General features: G+C 31.7%; 1 protein-coding gene across 7 annotated transcripts in view; it reads right to left on the bottom strand.

The window, feature by feature from the left end:
• Positions 1-21,650, bottom strand: part of LOC132723775 (Kv channel-interacting protein 4-like) — a 253,491-nt gene that overhangs the window by 101,630 nt on the left and 130,211 nt on the right. For 5 of the 7 annotated variants that reach the window (XM_060708552.1, XM_060708550.1, XM_060708549.1 and 2 more), the window contains one exon: positions 8,132-8,155. The exons of 1 other annotated variant lie outside the window; for it this stretch is intronic. In XM_060708552.1, the coding sequence (XP_060564535.1) occupies positions 8,132-8,155 (24 nt within the window). Of the gene's footprint in view, positions 1-1,828; positions 1,986-8,131; positions 8,156-21,650 lie in introns of those variants that run through there. One more of the 7 variants, XM_060708551.1, reaches the window with a different exon arrangement.

The raw sequence follows: 21,650 nt of genomic DNA, 5'->3' as shown, positions 1-21,650 counted from the left end.
ACGTTTATGTCTTTTTGCTAGGCAATATATCTTGTGAGAAATCTCTAAGCATTCTTGACCTTTTATAGTTAGTGCATTTTATGTACTATATAATTGAATGCACTAGATATTTTTTACACTATACTTATTCAGTTGGTGGCACCATCAAGTAAATTTTGCATTAATAGGGAGAAAACGATATCGTAAAAAAGAGAAAACACGTACTTTAAATATTGATTGAAATAGGTTCAATAAATGGGGGTGGGGGGGGGGGGGTCGGGGGATGGAGGCGATTGTGGTTTTTACATGGCATGGTTTTAAGCGGCTATATAATCAACATTGGGATCAAAGAAAAATTGGACAAACAATTATAGAAATAATAGAAGCCATATCAGTAATCGACCGTCCGTTCGTCCGTTTTGAAAAAATTTTCATTGTTTTATGAGCTTCATTCCGTTAAAATAGAAGGCACGCTATAATTGCAATGGCGTTTGAATTTTTGACATTATGTAAAAGTTGCACCGGTGACATGGGGTATTTGAAATTACGTCATACAAAATAATCGGTCGATGATTTGTGAGTCATGAATTGTTTTCTGTAATTTTTAAGATGATAAAGCTCCTATGCTCCAGTTAGTTAGGTAAGTGATAGAGAATGGAGTCTTTGGTGAATCATAATAACTGTGAAATTTTGAATACTTACATTGAATATAATTAGAATACTTTGAATATATAACTGTTGTCTATTTTGACAGACTTTCAGATAATATGTCCATACATTGTTTCTGTATGAATAGTGTTTAGAATGGCCAAAGTTGTTGCTATTTTTATACTGAATATGAAATATTGTATATAATGTACAAAAGTAATTATTTAAATGCTCTTACTATTTTATTCGAACCAGTGTAATGACAATAGAAATGCTGGGGTTCAAGGTCATACAGTGTATTACTGACATTTATATCTAGATTTGTATAAAGTAATGGCGGATTAAATCGGGAAGAACATCAATCATGGCAAGTGAACCATGAAATTAATTAACGTCTTTGAGAAGACTTTTTGAAAGTGTCTAGATTGGGTGTTCGCAAAACGTCGGAAATCGTCGGTAAATAGACTTATTATAGTAAATCAAAGCACTGAAAGCACGTATGTGAGTCAGTTTATTTGTTAATTAGAACTTTTTTCCTATTATTTGCAAACGGGTCTTAACATTTCTTACATGTACATAATGCTAGCATATATTATATATTATAATTAAAAAGTTTCAAAAACCTATCACTAAGGAAACGTATTCCACGTCACGTGTTATTGTGTTTGACCTTGATTTAATGGCATCAACATCTACTAGCCATGGGCATTGCTCGAACCAATATTAACAAACCTGGTCTTATTTCATTCTTAAATTATTGTTTGGCCAATAAGTTTCTTTGTTGCTTTGACCTATGACCTAAGGACCCAGTATTTAAAAGGATTAATATTGTTGCCATAGGCATCACCCTATAAAGTTTTCCAAAATGTAAGTGTGACGTTGACCTTTGACACAATAACCTCAAAATCAATAAGGAACATTTATTGACCATGGACAATGTCCTAACCCATTTAAAAAACCCACATGTTATACATTCTAAAGAAATTGATTGGAGAACGTCCTATGTACAGACGGACTTACGGACGGACAATTCCATAACAGTATGCTCCCCACTTTTTAAAATTGAGCAAAAAACAAAGTTCCATACAAATGGCATACATTTTGAGGATGATAGCTCAACAGCGAGCAAAACATTCAAAATTGTTTACTTAACCCTTTTTTACACAAAGAAGCCTATGTTTTACCTTGTTTAAGTACTTACCTTTTGATGAAAAGCAGAGAATAATCCATTCTATTAATGAACATTTTAAACATCGGGCATGTATCCTTTCTAAGAAGGACATTTCAACCTGCCCTTCATCTTGTTGTCCTTCCTCGTCACTGCTGGGTATCTCGTCGTACATATCTCATACAATATATTCCCTCATTTAACTCATTATTTTAACTCATCATCACATATTTTAACTCATTATTATCTCATATATTAAAAAAACTCAATATTATCTCATAAATTTTTAACTCATTATTATCTCATATATTTTAACTCTTTATTATCTCATATATTTTTCAATCCAATATTATCTCATATATTTTATCTCAATATTATCTCATATATTTTAACTATTTATTATCTCATATAATTTTATCTCATTATTATCTCATATATTTTTTCCCATAAACGTAACCTTGTCATACAACAAACAACAAATGTGCTAAATTATACAGAAACCTTATGAGTTATTTTTGAAAAAGTTATCTGGCCTTAACACATGATGTACATATCATGCAATGTTCTATATAATTATACTCCCAAAAAATAAAGAGCTTTTCTTGTAAAACACACTTCAATTAAAGGCACAATCTTTGATAAAAAACAAACAAACGTAAAAAGTCTTTAAGAAAACTCCAATGTTAACACATTAATAATCAGATAGCCTCTTCAAAGAAGCATAAACAGTAAGAAGACTTCGTGTTTCAAGTACAGATACTGTACGTCAGAGTCAGAATCATTCTGTTTCCAACATCTTTCATTTTCAATGTCCTCATATTTAACACGCACTGGGACTTTCATGACTTTATACAAGGCTCCACAAACGGTTATTATTTCCAATTTGATAAGAAACTGCCCAGACACGTGTCAAGTTCGATTTAGCATGCGATATTTTCCTATTTGCGTTTAAGAATTCAATATACACGTAAGTACACCGGTTAAAACATCGTTAAAGAAATAATGACATCCCTCAGAAGGTATATATTTCAACCCTACAAATAAAAACAATTCCCAATAATGCCATTCCTAAAAGAAATTATCCGAAGAACTTGAATCAGGAGAACACTTTTTCTAACAATCATACTATGTTTATCTGTAAGTACTAGTAAATTAAAGCACGTGAAAGACGTTTAACTACTTTTAACTATCACGTGACGAAGGAACGCTGTACAAATCGAGTAAAAACAATTATAACAAAATGAACAAACGGTTTTACTTCTGGTTAGTTCATTAATGGCCCATGCCACATTTGACATTAATGATCATGTAATGCGTTTGATATTAATGCTTGTGGTATGCATTCGACAATAATGGTCCAGTAGGCTACATTTGACATTAATGGCCCAGTATGTTAATTTGACATTAATGGACCCGTACTTTAACTTTGACATTATTTGTCCTGGATATTACATACGGCATTTAAACCCTGTATAATGCATTTGACATTTAAACCCTGTATAATGCATTTGACATTTATTGTCTTGTATATAATATTCGACATAAATGGCCGTACAATAAATTTGACATTAACGTTTGCAAGTTACACTTGATATTTATGGCTATGTTATAAGATTCGACATTAATGGCCCTGTATGAAGCATTTGACATTAATGTCCATCTACGTCACATTTTACATTAATTCTTTTTATGATACATTAGACGTTAATTGCTTTGTTGAATACATTTGACATTAATTTAATAATTAGAGTACTGAATGACACATTTGGCATTTTTGTGTTATATTATTTAAAACTTTTATTGACAGTTGCTACATAATATGCGTTATAAATTTTCAGTCCAAACGTGTTCTTTAAATTAGATCTATAAGATAAATGGGACATAAAAAGCTGGGGGTAAGTGTATTTTACGTATAATGCTAATTATATATGATTGTTTCTTGGAACAAAAGTTGAAATATGTAGGTAAGCAGGTACGTACAAGGTCATTTAGTGCATGAATAACCAAAGCAGACGATGTTGTAGACATTAAGGTGTAACATAAACTAGACGAGCGTATTCTAAAACAACGTGTTATTTTGATTACGTTAACAGACAACGTAAAACCAGGTTTTAGCTGGGAGCATTTTCTTATGTATATTTTTAATGAATTAGATTTGACTTGTGTCGGCAACTCTGTAACAATTTTTTTTATGTAAAAAAATGAAGTATTTCTTACAGTGAAAATGGAGGGATTTTTAGAAACAAGAAATACAAAATTGATGCATAACAGTTAAATCACTTTATTACATGCTTTTCGGTGGTTTATAGAAATATGTCAGTGATATAAAACTGATAATTTCACTGTTTGAAACAGTGGAATTACCACTTTGATAATTTCACTGTTTTGAATTTAAGCCCCTTACGTTATTTCAGTGAAATATCAGCGTGCACAGTACTGGGTACCAACTTAATGACGTGACGTCGTAAATGACGTCACGTTGTATTATTATTTGGCGCGCTTTTCATTTAGTATTAGGTTTAATGTCTTTTAAAACGTTTCTTTGCATGTAATAAAAAGAAAATTTGTTTAGTTTAGTGTAAGATCGAAATATATTTCACCTTGTGAACACCAAAAGTTCATATTTCACTCGTGGCTGCGCCACTCGTGAAATATACCTTTTGGTGCTCACTCGGTGAAATATATTCGGATCTTACACTGAACTAAACAAATATCCTCTATATGTAAAAGATGGTAGATTAATAGCATCAAACTCCGCGCACCGGTTACGCTACGGCCAGTAACCACTGCCTTCACACAAATCACGTGATGACGGTCTTATCACATGATTGTGTAAAAATGGCGTATACGCCAATGAAATCGTTGAAAAAATGTTTTATCTGTAATAAACAGCGACATTAAAACTTGAACTCTGGTCTCAAATATGTCGATATGATTGAAAAAAAAAGATTTTTGTAAAGCGTAGAGTCGAAATTAATAATTACTAGAATGATTTCTCTTTCGAGAGGGGTCATTGTTTTGGAAATAGACGGTGCGGTATTAAAATTTTTACAAATTATTTTCATAATATTTATGTTTCCAAAATTATTTTTTATTTTAGTTCACATCTAACACCTATCGGTCTTGAAACATTAGCAAAACCGTGTTTACTTTTTAAAATAAATATAAAAATTGAAGAAATTCATATCGTCAAAATGTTGTGATGGCAGAGATCTAATCCTGTAAGGGTAGATCACTGCGTAGGAGATTGGAATAGCATGTGAGAAAAAAACTAGCTTCATTTAAACGTTCTGAAGTTTTTATTTTTGTGTGAATTTTTTAAACATTAATGTTAATTTGTATTTTAAAGTAAGAACCGCAACTCTTCAACTTTTTCATATATAATCAATGCCCGGGTTTTCCTTTCGATTTTAATTTCCGATTTGTATAGTCAAAGTAATGGATATTGTTTGAAAAAGTATGCTAATAAATGTCACCCAAAGTATTCGCACATACATTTCTCATTAACTTAGCTTTAACCACGACAAATCGTTTTATTTTAAAAACAAACATGAACGTAAAGCCCAATAGAAAATGTCACGAGAAAAAATGATTTTCCGCGTTAATAGCTAGAAACGCGTTTTTCCTGGCTCCAGTGTCACGAACAATTCATGCACTCTTTTAACATGTCCTGCTTAGTTAGTAGAACCGTTAATATAAAAAATACAAACGTGTGGGTTAACTGTTTTCAGCAAAATAAATGTCTTCACGGGGGATCTTATTGATTTATTCTTGATAGAATCCGATCTTCTAAAGTGGATTTGACGACAATTGCATGAAATTAATGTTTTCTAATCTAAAACGCACTGCAGCGCTCTCTAAAACCATCTGTTGACTTGACTTGCTCGATTATCTCTTTGTGCACCAACTACTACTCATATAACTTACATACAAATAATAATATTAATAATAAGTTATAGAAAGAGCATCGAAACACGAGGCTATCTGATTTGTACGATTGGGAGTTACCCCCGAGTATAAATCTGATTGCCGAGTGTTTAAATGTTCTTTCTCTTTTTTATCATATCTTTATTATAGGCATATTTTTTTATATACACGTTCCTAGTTGTCACAAAAATGGAAACAATGAAAGAGCATCTGATTAATTTATTATGATATTTATATGACTATCCCTTTCTCTGTCGTTTCAATACATAAACCCCAGAAAAAAATGAGTCAATTAATGGGCATGCTCTAGACTGTGCATGTGTATGTATACGCTTTAACTCTGACACATTTTCAATTGAAAGGTCCCCAAACTATGATACCACAATAACAACCAGATAGTAATTATATTAGTAAAATTGGATTTACTTTCGAACGACCTTATCCAATCTTATATAAGGCAATATTATGCAATTACAAAGCTGGACAAATCTTATTGACATTATTCAGAAATAAAATGACAAACATAAAGAATATGTACTTTTGGCGGGATTTGAACCGACACACTGCATACATCTATTCTTATAGATGGGACAGCATATCTGAATACTTGTATCCCCGCCCCTGAGAGCTACATCCCGCGGAAGTTGTATACGGTGAAACTGCTAATCGAGAAAAATGCGATATTACAAATTATATTTTTGTAAACCATTAAAAAAATATTACTCCTTTGCTCTCTGTAAAATGATTATGCTTTATAAGCACAAACGCATAATTACTATAATGATAAAGTAACCTGACGCCATCTTCTCGTGTTACAAGAGACTACAGTGAAATAACAGCCATAAAGAGTGTCTAAACAAGCGGAATTCAGACTCTGTTCTGTGCACATTTCTTAAGCAATAGTACCTTCACAATGATTTTTTTTCAGGTAGAGAAAGACAAATAATTCAGCTTAAATAATACCGGGTTTGGACAACGATTTCCAATTACCAGTGTTATAATAACACTAAAAAAAATATTACACAAAGTAAGGGAAACAACTCTCATATGTAAACTTGTCTATAGCCGATCAGAGTTCTCGCCTCTTTGGTAAACAATCAAAAAACACATTTCACGTGATTTTTTTTCCTGAACAGTAAGATAAAATTTACTTTCTGACACATTTTAATGGATGTATAAAAATGTCAACCCGACATCTACCGTATTTAAAGGCACATTTTATGCCTCAGAAATCCATTTCTTTTTTATTTCTTTAGAAATGTCAAACATGTGTTTAATAATGTTTAAATAATTGATTAAGTGCATGTTAAATGTTTAACAACTGCAAAAAGTAGAGCTTGACATGAGTTATGTATCGTAAAGGTGGCAAATTGTAAACAAAGTAGTATTTTGACCTACATACAAAATACCAATTCACTGTAATTATACCAATTGCCAGCAGAACTAATGATAGTTCATGTAAATAGCAAATGTGTATGTATTTCGAAACTGTAGAAATAAAAAAAAATTATATAAAAAAGATTCTGAGACATAATAAGCCTTTTAGGAAAGAACATAGGTGCAAATGAATTAAATTCACATGCATGTGAATAATAAAATTGAATTATATCGAAATATCTAATCAAAGTTAATAAAAATGAATCGATTAAGCGCAAAACATTATCAGTTGAAGCTCTTCTATGTTTTCGTTTTTTGTTAATACTGCAGTTAAATGACATCGTTGCCTCTTGTAGTATTAAAGTAGTCTAAAATTTTGAGCACTAAAATCCTTTTGCTATCGTAATTTACCAAACATTGAAAAACTTCAAACAAAACATTTGAAAAGGTCATCATTTTTTTTTTAAAAAGAACAATATCATAATCATCTTAAGACGCGTTGTCAATTAGGCGATATTAAAGGGGAACAACCAACGATAAGAAAACAATTGTAAGTAGAAGAATAATCTCCCTGTACCAACAACAACACTAATTGCGTATACAAGCATTTAAGAAATAACAACAATTCCAGGAATAACGATGTTCTTTGTTTCTGTTTTCACTTACGTTACTGTAAGAAAAACATACGTCAAGTTTACATATGTTTCGTTAGAGAGAAATTCCACTCAATTTTGCTTACAAGGGAGACAACACAGACAGACCTCTGTTTAGTCTCCCTTTTTATAATTTGACTTTAGTTGTACATGTATATACTGTGTTTTAATATACCTTATATACAACAAATATAACATCAAATATACTGAGTTTCAATATAACTTACATACAACAAATAAAACATCAAAATCAACAATACCTTTTTTCACTTGTTTAATTAATTCGACGAATAATATTTTTGTCAATTCCTTAAAGCGGCATATCCACTATGTTACATAGATATTGAAACATTAAGTAATGTAAATAATTTTGACTTACCCATCGTACCTGTCTGAGCCTTACCTGAAAATATACAAAATATGAATACTTTAATGTATGTTATATTAACTATGTATTTTATCTGAAAATAGACAAAATATGAATACTTTAATATATGCTATATGAACTATGTGCTTTACCTGAAAATATACAAAATATGAATACTTTAATGTATGCTATATGAACTATGTGCTTTACCTGAAAATATACAAAATATGAATACTTTAATGTATGCTATATGAACTATGTGCTTTACCTGAAAATATACAAAATATGAATACTTTAATGTATGTTATATAAACTATGAACTTTACCTGAAAATAGACAAAATATGAATACTTAAATATATGTTATATTACTTTTGTGTACATTACCTGAAAATAAACCTTGCATAAGCCAATATAAACTAAGTACATTTCTTAAATATACATCACTTTGTAGGAATACTTAAAACATGGTACAAAATATATAATAACCTTATTAAAGTGCTATATACTTCTACTACTCTGAATAGATTAACTCAAATAATGAAAAAAAAATCAACTGAATGAATGAAAGGACGGGAGAGAACTCTGATACACAAACAAAATTAAGCCATCAACGATAGCTTCCCTTGGTAGGATACTTTGTCGTATGTTATTGTATAATTTGGTATTGTCGTGTAATATAGTTCAGAATTGTCGTAAAACAAAGTTCGGTATTGTCGCAATAAAGCTCGGTATTGTCATATAATAAAGTTCGGTATTGTCATATAATAAAGCTCGGTATTGTCATATAATAAAGTTCGGTATTGTCATATAATAAAGTTCGGTATTATCGTATAAGAAGTTCGGTATTGTGTATTGTCGTATAATAAAGTTCGGTATTGTCATATAATAAAGTTCGGTATTGTCATATAATAAAGTTCGGTATTGTCATATAATAAAGCTCGGTATTGTCATATAATAAAGTTCGGTATTGTCATATAATAAAGTTCGGTATTGTCATATAATAAAGTTCGGTATTGTCATATAATAAAGCTCGGTATTGTCATATAATAAAGTTCGGTATTGTCATATAATAAAGTTCGGTATTGTCATATAATAAAGTTCGGTCTTGTCATATATTAAAGGTCGGTATTATCGTATAAGAAGTTCGGTATTGTGTATTGTCGTATAATAAAGTTCGGTATTGTCATATAATAAAGTTCGGTATTGTCATATAATATAATAAAGTTCGGTATTGTCATATAATAAAGCTCGGTATTGTCATATAATAAAGTTCGGTATTGTCATATAATAAAGTTCGGTATTGTCATATAATAAAGTTCGGTATTGTCGTATAATAAAGTTCGGTATTGTCGTATAATAAAGTTCGGTATTGTCGTATAATAAAGTTCCGTATTGTCGTATAATAAAGTTCGGTATTGTAGTATAATAAAGTTCGGTATTGTCACATAATAAAGTTCAGAATTGTCGTATAATAAAGTTCGGTATTGTAGTATAATAAAGTTCGGTATTGTCGTATAATAAAGTTCGGTATTGTCGTAAAATAAAGTTCGGTATTGTCATATAATAAAGTTCGGTCTTGTCGTATAATAAAGTTCGGTATTATCGTATAAGAAGTTCGGCATTGTGTATTGTCGGATAATAAAGTTCGGTATTGTCGTAAGATAAAGTTCGGTATTGTCGCACTATAAAATTCGTTACTTTCGTATGATTAAGTTCAGTACTTTTTATTAATCGTTGCTGTACAGTTTAATAAAAATCTATCAAGTGGTTGCGGTGGAGATGTCGTTTTAATTTTTGTTCCATTTTAGCTCTGGAGACCATCTTGTTCAGCGGTCTGGAATCATTTGAGCAACTTTCTTAGAGGGCCTCCCAAGGATCATTACTGTAATGTTTCGTCACTATTGGACGAAAGGTTAAGTTAAAAAAATCATAACGGACGCCGGGAAATGGATTATCACCATAGCTCACAACAACAACAACAACAACAACAACAACAACAGCATCATCAATCAAAAACTAAACAAAAGAAACAATTCAAACAATCATTACAACATCAAAACAACAACAACAAACGAACACATCCAACATGAATCTGGTTATAAAATATACAACCACGTGTACATCTAGCAGAGATCAATTATAAGTGGACGTATAATTTAATAAGAGTCCTATTATCCAATATCTCCTTTTTTTAATCTCACAAAACTATGCCGTTTTCAGTTTGAAGGAAGGCAGTGAATCAAACAGTATAGAATACGACTTACTTAGATATAGCATCCATGCTTTTTTTTTATTACATTAGAGGGGGAAAATTAGGATATATTTGTGAAACAAATTTGCTAAAACCTGCACGAATGTTCCGCTCCACGTTAACGAGAGTTAAATTATTCAGCACCGCTCGCATATGGTGACTTTTAAGAGTAAGATAATTCTATATTTGTTTTGTGCCGAGGAAGAAGTTTTTGTCTGCGGATATCGATGTTAGAACAGAACAGAATGATGCTGTAGCGTCTTTAGGCGATTAAGTAATTTTTCGTATCACGCTCGTATATTTTACTTGTAAATATCATTTACAGCAGCCGGTTATCTGCAATGGATAGTGGTAAATTACCAAGAAAGGCAGGAATATCTCATCAGATATTCTATAATGACAGGTTTGGTAATACACTTTCATCTCTAAACAATAAATTTTCCGTCCTCGAGTTTTCTTAATCAATAAACGTTCCATATTAGAGCTTATTATGTTTTCTGTGCCGGAATTAAATTGATGTTTTGTTTTAGCCCAAAACAGTGGCAAAAATTGGCTTCAAAAATCGATTTGCTGTTATTTTAAGAACATAACTTTTCCCCCAGAAAATTGCGAAGCTTGCCTTTGAACAACTAACTCATCGTATGAATTTCTTTGGTTTTTTGTTGTTTGAAATCTATACCATAAACGCTCAGGCTGGCTGTTTCTGAACCCGCCAAAAAGCGGAGAAGCTTTGTTAGATGTTGAGAGAAGTTGTTGTTGCGTGTTGATAAGGGAAGTTGTTGTGAGTTTTTTTTTTTGACGAGGTGCGTTTGAGAAATTTTTGCTAGATGCTACTAAGAAATGCCGTAAAGTGTTGGTGAGGGAAAATGTTGTAAGGTGTTGGTGAGGGAAGTTGTTGTAAGGTGTTGGTGAGGGAAGTTGTTGTAAGGTGTTGGTAAGGAAATTTGTTGTAAGGTGTTGGTGAGGGAAGTTGTTGTAAGGTGTTGGTAAGGGAAGTTGTTGTAAGGTGTTGGTGAGGGAAGTTGTTGTAAGGCATTGGTGAGAGAAGTTGTAAGGTGTTGGTGAGGTATGATATTGTACAGTTTTGGCAAAGGAACTTGTTGTAAGATGTTAGTGGGGAAAGTTTTTGTAAGGTGTTGGTGAGGAAAGTTTTTGTATCGGTTGGTGAGTGAAGTTGTTGTAAAGTGTTGGTGAGGGAAGTTGTTGTAAGCTGTTGGTGAGAGATGTTGTTGTAATGTGTTTGGGGGGAAGTTGTTGTTATGTGTTGGCGAGGGAAGTTGTTGTAGGGTGTTGGCGAGATAAGTCGTTGTAAGGTGTTGGAGAAGAAAAGTGTTGTTATTCAAATAACTAGAACTGTTTTTTAAATTGCCTATTTCACAGCGAAACCCTGGTTTCAACGTTTTTTTTGTCGACCATGACACTTTGGAAATACGCAAAAACCCGTACGAACCTTAGTTGATTTTTGTTTCACAACAGTCAAAAGCACGTGGTATTGTTGTATTAACCGTCCGTGCAGATTAACCCGCAAAGGCCAATCACTCAATTACGTGATCAAACATATTCGGCAAGATGGCGACAAAGAGCTGAAGTTTTTTTTAACTATCGGGAATTTAGTATGTTATTTATGTTCGAAATTTCTTTTATTATGTAGATACTTGGCTAATGAACATATTATACATCGACTTCACTTAACCACATGGCATGCTAAATGAATGAATACGAGCATGCCAGATTTCTGGCACGATTTTTCACTTTCCCTACGGCGTTTTCTTAAGCGTACCCGTTCAGTCACAGTATAAAACTGGTACGCTGAAGGCCTTTAGGTAGCATTTTGCGTGCCTCGTGTCTTTATTTGAGCCGTGTCACGACAAAACCAACATAATGGGTTTGCGACCAGCATGGATCCAGACCAGCCTGCGCATCCGCGCAGTCTGATCAGGATCCATGCTGTTCGCTATCAGTTTCTCTACTTGTTATAGGGTTTGTAAGCGAACAGCATGGATCCTGATCAGACTGCGCGGATGCGCAGGCTGGTCTGGATCCATGCTGGTCGCAAACACACTATGTTGGTTTTGTCGTGACACGGCTCATTTATATATTTATTCCTGCCAAGTTTCAAGAAAAGTTGATATAACATTATAATAATCTTATATTTTACTCATGTATAACTACCACTTATACATATACATGTAAGTACACACCAAAACTATTTCAAACAAAAAACACTATGATTGATAAATCATTGATAATTTCATTTCATAATTTCATTATAATTCGAAGCTTAAAATAAAGTTCTTTAATTATACTTTGAAAGTGAGAAACGCAAACTAAATCTAACCACCTATAACTTATAAAGAAAATGTTATATATACATGTACATATACACATATAAAATAAAACCATACAGTATAGAGCAAACTTACGATAAATCATAACCCTATTTTTTTGGAACAAAATTCAGTATATTTTTTTCAGATTGTAGTCACGATTAACCTGTCACATATTGTACTTGCAATAATATAAACATATCCATGAGTTGCACGTATTTACATCATATATCAAAAAGCTCCCAAGCTAATAGTTTTATTAGTTTACCTACTTTTCTCGAGATCAAATAACCTTTTTAACAACTCATATGACTCCATTGTAATTTTCCGTAGCATGTAGAATTTATTAAATACTAACCACAGTTTTATAACAAGACTTGTCTGATTTTCAGCTGCCTGTATTGAAACGGAAGTGATTATGAAATCTATATTTAGTAACACCAAAAGGACGAACATCCCAAGCTGTGATGAGCGTTCTCCCAGATTTGGAAATTAAGTTTCCAATACAATTTTCAAAACATTTCAAAGTTATGATCGTGTGTCCACTATATAGAACATTTATAGTTAAGTTGATATAAGAACATTAACTTTTTAAAATTCTCGACAAAAATAATGCTTCATATATACATGTATAATTTACTTCCAAAATTAGCGATTACAATTTGGCCATATATGATTTGAAGAGCGTGTTAATGACCCCTTATATGTGCCTTACCAATATTTTCAGTAAACTTGACAAGTGATTTTAAAGTGTTATTGTAAATTGATTAAAATATTATTTTACGAGATCAAGATATTTAAAGATATGTTTCTTTTTATCCCTAGCGGAGCATCCATCACCCATTAAAATTTGTTCTGCTTAACCGTTCTTGGTCATGACGAAAAAAAGATTTTACCAATGCAACCAGTGCAGTCCAAGATCAACAGACACGTCCGTGGTTATGGATTGCACCGTTCGTTATTCAGTCAGTACGTATATTTTGAAATTTTCCCTAATGTGGTTGCTTGCTGTTGTCCAGATGGAAAGATGACTTTGTCTAATTCAGATGTTTTGCGTGGTGAGGCTTACATTTCAGAAATTTGCGCAGTTGAAAGTTCTCATTTCATATTTTACTTCTTTTCTATTTCTGACATGGAATTCATTTAGAAGAAAACTGATAATATGTATAGTTTTCGAAGACTAAAGCTAAATTATTATTCCGTAAGAAATTTCAATACTAACATTATGTGTGTAAGTGGTTGGTTGACAAATCAGCTTCGTTTCTATACTTGAAATTGTTTTGTTTTCATTTGACCTGTATTCTACTATAACGCTAGAACTAACTGAAATAACGGCAAAATGCTAGATGGGACAACAGTACATGGTTAAAGATACAAAATAAAGTTATTTGATGTAATGAGATGGTGTATAGTATAACTTCAAATTGTGGCATGAACCTATTTACACATTTATAAAGACAGATATATTTTCAAAAGATTAAATTGATGTAGAAAGATATAAGGCCCGTCTCCGACAATAAGAACATTTTCTACATGAAATCATTTATTCAATAATCTATTTCATAGAAATTTCAAACCACAGAAAATGTTCATACTGGTTATAAGTTTCATATTTCAAATACTCGATTAAAGTTAAAACAAATAACTATGTGTCTCCTCTTTTTTCTTTATGAACACTCGCAAAGAATGTTTGCACATCTGTTAAAGATTCTTCAACCTATAATATGCACATGGGAGTATATTATATATCGCATATATATCACATAACCAAATGTGTTTATTGTGGAATTGTTGAAGCATTATAGCAAATGGCCATGCTATATGGGCACACTTATAACATTTTCTTTGTTTTCTAATTTGGAAAGTTAACGAGAAATTGCAATAAAAAAAAATCTAAAGTCTAAAATTTCATTTTTAAAAAAAAATTTAATTAGGCTCTACGTTCGCTTCAGTTTATTCAGTTTACATTAAAACATATTTTTTCATAAGATTTATATAAAGGATATAAAGCTATATCTAATACAATATTTCATTCCAAATGACGGTAAAATTGTGTTGTATCCATGCACGTCTGGTCATCACATTAGAGCAAATTTGAAATTTCATAGTCATTGCCAACATAATACCAACTTAGAAAAATATCTGTACTTCATCTAAAATTGTTTGTCCAAGATACATCTATGCACATTATCTAAAAATTGTTTGTCCAAGGTACATCTATGTAAATCATCTAAACAAATGTTGTACTTCATGTACTTCTTATATCTATTATAACCTTTGTAACGATGTGACTTGCTATAAAATGTTCCCTTTTCTCTCCAGACCAAGATAAAACAATGACGATATTATAAATATATAATATAAAGCAAAAAAGTAAACAAATGGCTTTAACGATGTAACTTAAATGTCAAAAAATAATATAAAGGTGACTTAAACAAAGTCACATGAATTTCATAAAATGTATACAATAATTTCTTAAAATAGTATACAAATGATTTAAGAAATGACACATGAATACCATAAAATAGTATACAAATGATTTTAGCACTGTCACATATATGATTTTTATAATGTCACATGAATACCATAAAATAGCATACAAATGATTTTAGCAATGGCACATGTATATCATAAAATAGCATACAAATGATTATAGCAATGGTACATGTATATCATAAAATAGCATACAAATGATTTTAGCAATGGTACATGTATATCATAAAATAGCATACAAATGATTTTAGCAATGTCACATGTATATCATAAAATAGAATAAATATAATTTTAGCAATGTCACATGAATACCATAAAATAGAATAAATATAATTTTAGCAATGTCACATGAATACCATAAAATAACATACATATAATTTTAGCAATGTCACATGAATACCATAAAATAGAATAAATATAATTTTAGCAATGGCACATGGATATCATAAAATAGCATACATATAATTTTAGCAATGTCACATGAATACCATAAAATAGCATATATATAATTTTAGCAATGTCACATGAATACCATAAAATAACATACATATAATTTTAGCAATGTCACATGAATACCATAAAATAGAATAAATATAATTTTAGCAATGTCACATGAATATCATAAATAGCATACAAATGATTATAGCAATGACACATGAATAACATCAAATAGAATAAATTTAATTTTAGCAATGTCACATGAATACACATAAAATAACATACATATAATTTTAGCAATGTCACATGATACCATAAAATAGCCATATATATAATTTTTTAGGCAATGTCACATGATACCATAAAATAACATACATATAATTTTAGCAATGTCACATTGGAATACCATAAAATAGAATAAATATAATTTTAGCAATGTCACATGAATATCATAAAATAGAATAAATATAATTTTAGCAATGTCACATGAATATCATGAAATAGCATAAATATAGTTTTAGCAATGTCACATGAATATCATAAAATAGCATAGAAATGATTTTAGCAATGTCACATGAATATCATAAAATAGTATAGAAATGATTTTAGCAATGTCACATGAATACCATCAAATAGAATAAATATAGTTTTAGCAATGTCACATGAATACCATAAAATTGAATACAAATGATTTTAGCAATGTCACATGAATATCACAATGGCCCACGAATGTCATAAAATAGGACACAAATGACTTAAAAAGTGTGACATTAATGTTATAAAATAGTATATAAATGGCTTTAACGAGGTCACACAAATATTCAGATGACAAAAACAATATACTAAACAACATATCTATACTGATGATATTAACATAATGACAATATAGTATAAGTACACTATCTATATATGATATTTAGGTGTAAAAACGGAGTACATAAATGATATAAATATTATAACTTACTTCTTCCAGCCTCAAATATTTTTCTGAAAACTTCAAACGATTCCATAAAGAAAATGTTTATTTAAATGACGCATATGTGAAAACACGTCACTTAGAACACACAGTTGTCAACGTAAATTCCACATGAAGTAACATGTTCCTTGAAAATTGTTATGCTTCAGATATAGTTTGTTTCTTACTTAGACCGTTATATATTGCTTTTGGTGCAAACATTGCTTTCAGACAGACTGTGCCACAGCTTCTGCTATAAAAACACAAAGATTACCAATAATATTGTTAGAAAGAAAACACCAAACTTGCTCGATTTATTCAATATCTTAAATTGGATAGTAGTTAATCTAGTAGTTAAAAGTGATTTAATGTACATATAGATAACAGTTGTTAGAATACATGTAAAGTGTACTTTGTAATATTATTTATACAAATACAACACCGAAATTGTTGTTTTATTTGGTTCTACGGCGCACCAACAGAATTAAGGTCATGTAGCGCCAAAACAGAAAAAAAATGATTTTGGCTTACCTCGGGTGTTACAAACTGAAAGCAACACCAGAGGTCAAAACCACCTCACCTGCTGGAAAGATTCCAGTTATTCGAACCCATTTAGTGGCCTCTTACAATCAAGCGGGGATAAACAGTGGCTGCAATTCTGATGCCTCAATCCTTATAAGAATTCCCCAAAGCTATATTTTGATAATACGGCACAAAATTTAGCATTTAGAAATAATAGTTGCCCATTTGTGTAGTTATCATAAACACCCGCTTATAAAAAGGCTGAAACATTTATTCATGGCATTTAATGATTTAGAACCGTTGAACTGTTCAGTATTTACACCAATGTCGGGCCGGTATAATGTTAAAAAAATTGTTAAGACGATTCAAAAACTGACTGCATTGCCCGGCCGGTTCAAAACTGACAGCATTGTTAGGTCGATTAAAAACTGACAGCATTATCGAGTCGGTTCCATATTACCGTCATTATCTAGCCGATCGAATAGCAACGACATTATTGGACCGGTCCAATATTTACAAACTTTGTTGATCAAGTCCAATATTAACATCATTGTCCAGCAAGTGTGATACAAAGGACACTGTCAAGTCAGTTCAGTGATAACAAACATTGTCGAGTCTTGTCAATATTAAATATATTGTCGAGCTGGTTCAATATTGTCGAGCCGGTTTAATATTGTCGAGCCGGCTAAATATTATCGAGTCATGTCAATATCAACACATTTTTGAGCTAGATTTTGTAGAACTTGCTAAATATTTTCTAAACAGACGATAGTTCTTAGTCACAAGCAATTTCTGAAACAAAATATTTGAAAAAGGCTATCCATTTTAAAACGAAGAACTTAACATGTTAGACGAATGCCTTGAACAATATAGAGTGAAGTCGTTTCAATCATCCCATATTCTGCCTGCAGTTTGATCAATATCGCTAAATCTAATGACATTAGAAATAACTTATTCACAGTTAGATTCGAGATGGTCTCAAAATTTCCAAATACCAAGAACAATTACTTATTGATTTAAGCTCAAAATCAAAACATTCTAAATTGCATCGACATAAAATTTTGCAATTATTTTTAACCTCCATGCGAAATTGATACCGCCTCAGTTTGATAGCCTACCATAATTGATTTTACATCTTCATCGTTTATTTTCATTTTGTGAAAGAAGAATAGCACGTGTTTTCCGTGAGTTTTATGGATCGCTTATAAATTGTGGTGCGTGTAAAATACGGGAGACTGGCTGTTATATTTAAAATAGAAGTTGTGTCCTTAGATGTAGTTATAAGTGTGGTGAAAGGCACATTATGCCTCAGAAACAAATTTTTAAAAAATCTTTAGAAATGACAAACACGAGTTTTATAACGTGAAGATAATGGTTTTAAAACATGTTAGATGCTTGACATCTCAAGAAAATAACGCTGAATTTAAAAGTAATTGTAAAGAATGTAGCAAAATGTAGACAAAGTAGTAATTTGACTTCCATACAAAATACTACATCACTATAACAGTATTTATTGCAAAAAAGCAACAGAAGTAAATCTTCAACACTAAAAGTGCTGGAATCTGTGATCACGAAGGACCATACCATACTTAACTAAGGCATGCATGAAAAGCGTTCCAAAATATTTCAAGTTAAAGTACTGAACGTTGTTAACACATGTAACAGTCCGCGCATTATTTTGAAAGCCACTGTACTTATTATAAACGCAGGCATTGAAAAATGAATTGTCGGATCGCTGACGTCATCTCGCAAAATTATATTATTTAATATCATTCATCACACTTAAAAAAAATATGTAACTTTAGCTATAACTTATAACTGATATAAAAGGTATATAATCACCGATGTTTCTTTCCCGCCAAATTTTAGAAAAGAATATAAGGAGCATTTTAGCGCAAATAAATGAGGCCAATCAATCAGTGAAGACTGCCAACAATCTTAACACCTGTCATCTGTCAGATATTTTCAGTACTGAAGACCCTCGTCTTAGAGTTTCCAGACAATTTTCATTGATTTTTAGAAATTTGTATTGAATCTTCCATCACAGCTGTCATAAACGGCCAAATCAAAATGCGTAAAATGTTCGAAAATCACACCAACAGCCATTCATTGTCACATTACAATCACCTCGATCCGTGCGGTAAGAAATAAAAAAAAGAAGTCTTATATTATGACAACAGTACAAAATTGTTACAAAGTCATCACTTAAAGCTTTGACGTCACCAATCCCTGTCCATAATTATGGGTGATATTAATGGATGATTCAAACCCGCCAAGAACCTCTTCATCATTGTTTGTGGTCAAGAATAAGAACATGTCAGGCCAGATGATAGTGTATTTCCTTTTAAAGCTGCATGCCTCATGATGAGCCAAAATATTTCAAGAAAATCAAACTTGAAAGAAATGTTTTTTTTTTTAAAAAGTAAAAGGATTCAGGATTGAAGTAATAATTTACATGCTATGTGCGATTAATGACTGATTTTGCAGTATAAATCACCATATTTGTACTGCGTTACTAACGCAGTTAGGACCTTTTCTGAATATTTTGACCTCTTTTTGGTAATTGACTGTTAGTGCCGTTTGCAACTTTTGCCGTTTCTTAGTTCACTTCACAGTATTTTACTTTTACATACATTTTGAAAATTTTCATGAAAATATGCATGATTCTGCATGAAAGTTTGCATGGTTCTGGGTGTATTCTGCTTTAATGACCTAAATCCTTTGAACTATCCTTCAGCAAATTTACAGGATGCATACGACGTCTGTAAAAATCGAATGTACGCAACTTCGGTGTGTGTGTGCACTTGATGAGAAAAGTAGTATAGATCATTTTTTTCTATTATGTTTAATGTGTATCCAAGATCTTTAAAGGAAGGTCACTTTAGACCCTGGTGTATCTGATGCATGCGTTTTATATTTTCCTATGACACTGAAAATACATTGACCACGTGCACCGGCACGAGAAAACGTACATGTACCATAATGTCATTCTTAAGAAAACGTAAAAAGGCGTTAACGTTGTCGTTGACGCTAAAAATACGTCAGTTACCCTTGAGATGTTGATAATGAATATGTATAGGTGAGAATAAGATAAGTATTGTATTTTTTATCATTTAAAAGCTAGAGAATTGAATATCTTTAAAAAGTAGATACGTCAATTAAAAAGGAATAAATGACATAAATGGTTGTTTTTACTTATGCCGGCGATTATTATCAAACCGTAAAACATGTAAGAGGCGAAATATTCTCAATCTGATTTGTTTTTTTTCTCATTGATTATTTATTTTCTCCGTAGTGAAAAATTCTACGACGGTAGCAACTTTAATAATCTCTTTTTCAGAATTGATTAATAACAAAACTTTTTTTGGAATTAGAAATAACACCGTTGAATTTGAATTGTTCTTAAAATTTTCAAAAATATCGTTGAATGGTGATTACACATTAATACCCTCATTACATTAATGCGAAAATCGCATCTTCTCGGTCCTTTCCGTCAAATTTCGGAATAGATTACTGTGAAAATTCGTCGAGGATTGCTAATGCCGACCACGATCGACCCCGATTTGCACCACGGAAACGAGTTTAGAACGGTCTCTTAATCACAAATTTCATATATGTTTATTCATAATGGCAACGATGAGTGTGGACAGAAAAGACCTTTGCTACTTTTCACAAGTTAGAATGCTCATCTCGATGGACGGATCAAAATAATCATGTAACTACGGTGTCCTTATCGTACCAATTATAATGACGTCCGTTGCGCGAGACGGTCGACACACGACAATGCGAAGTGACATCGCGACAATGCCTTTCGACGCTAATATCGCACTGTCGTTTGGTAATGTGTTGCGTTTATTAAAATGTTATTTCACACTGTTAGTTATGATTGTGGCGCCGATATTTGTCGCAACGACGTTAAATGTCGAACTTGTCGCTAAATGTCGCACTATTGTCGCTAAATGTCGCAACCGCCGCTAAATGTCTCAAAATGTTTTGCCGTTAAATGTCGCAATGAAGACGTTAAATGTCACAACACTATCGTTAAAATGTCACGACTTAATTATCTCGTGCCTACGACTTAGTATCTCGTGCGCACGACTTAATTATCTCGTGCTGACGGCAACGTAACTCGTGGCCGTAACATACTAAATCGTGTGCACGAGATAAATAAAAACACACACATGTCACCTCTGTGCCACCGTATGACTATAATGTAAAGTGTGCAATACCATAAAATAACATGAATATTCATGTTGATAGTATTACGCATAACGTCTGACAACAAACCATGAAATAATTATATGTGGAGGGTGATATGGAACAAAATATTAGTAACTCGTCATAAAAATGTCATATTAAATAATGTAGAACTAGATTAACATTTTTGTTCAACAGACATAACATATTTTGTAAGACTATCCAAAGGATACGCCTTTGAAATATTTCTTTAAAATGTGCCCATTGTAGATTAAAAAAGCATTTTTCATCTTGAGTCGTAGATGGAGTGGGGCATTTCTTAATTTATGTCAAAAAGTTACTTAAT

The sequence above is a fragment of the Ruditapes philippinarum genome, unplaced genomic scaffold (genome assembly GCF_026571515.1).
Source record: "Ruditapes philippinarum isolate M1 unplaced genomic scaffold, ASM2657151v2 ctg2441_1_1_1_1, whole genome shotgun sequence".
In the NCBI taxonomy this organism is placed as follows: domain Eukaryota; kingdom Metazoa; phylum Mollusca; class Bivalvia; order Venerida; family Veneridae; genus Ruditapes; species Ruditapes philippinarum.
Note: the sequence above shows the minus strand (reverse complement) of the source record. Positions and strands in the feature narration are given on the sequence as shown.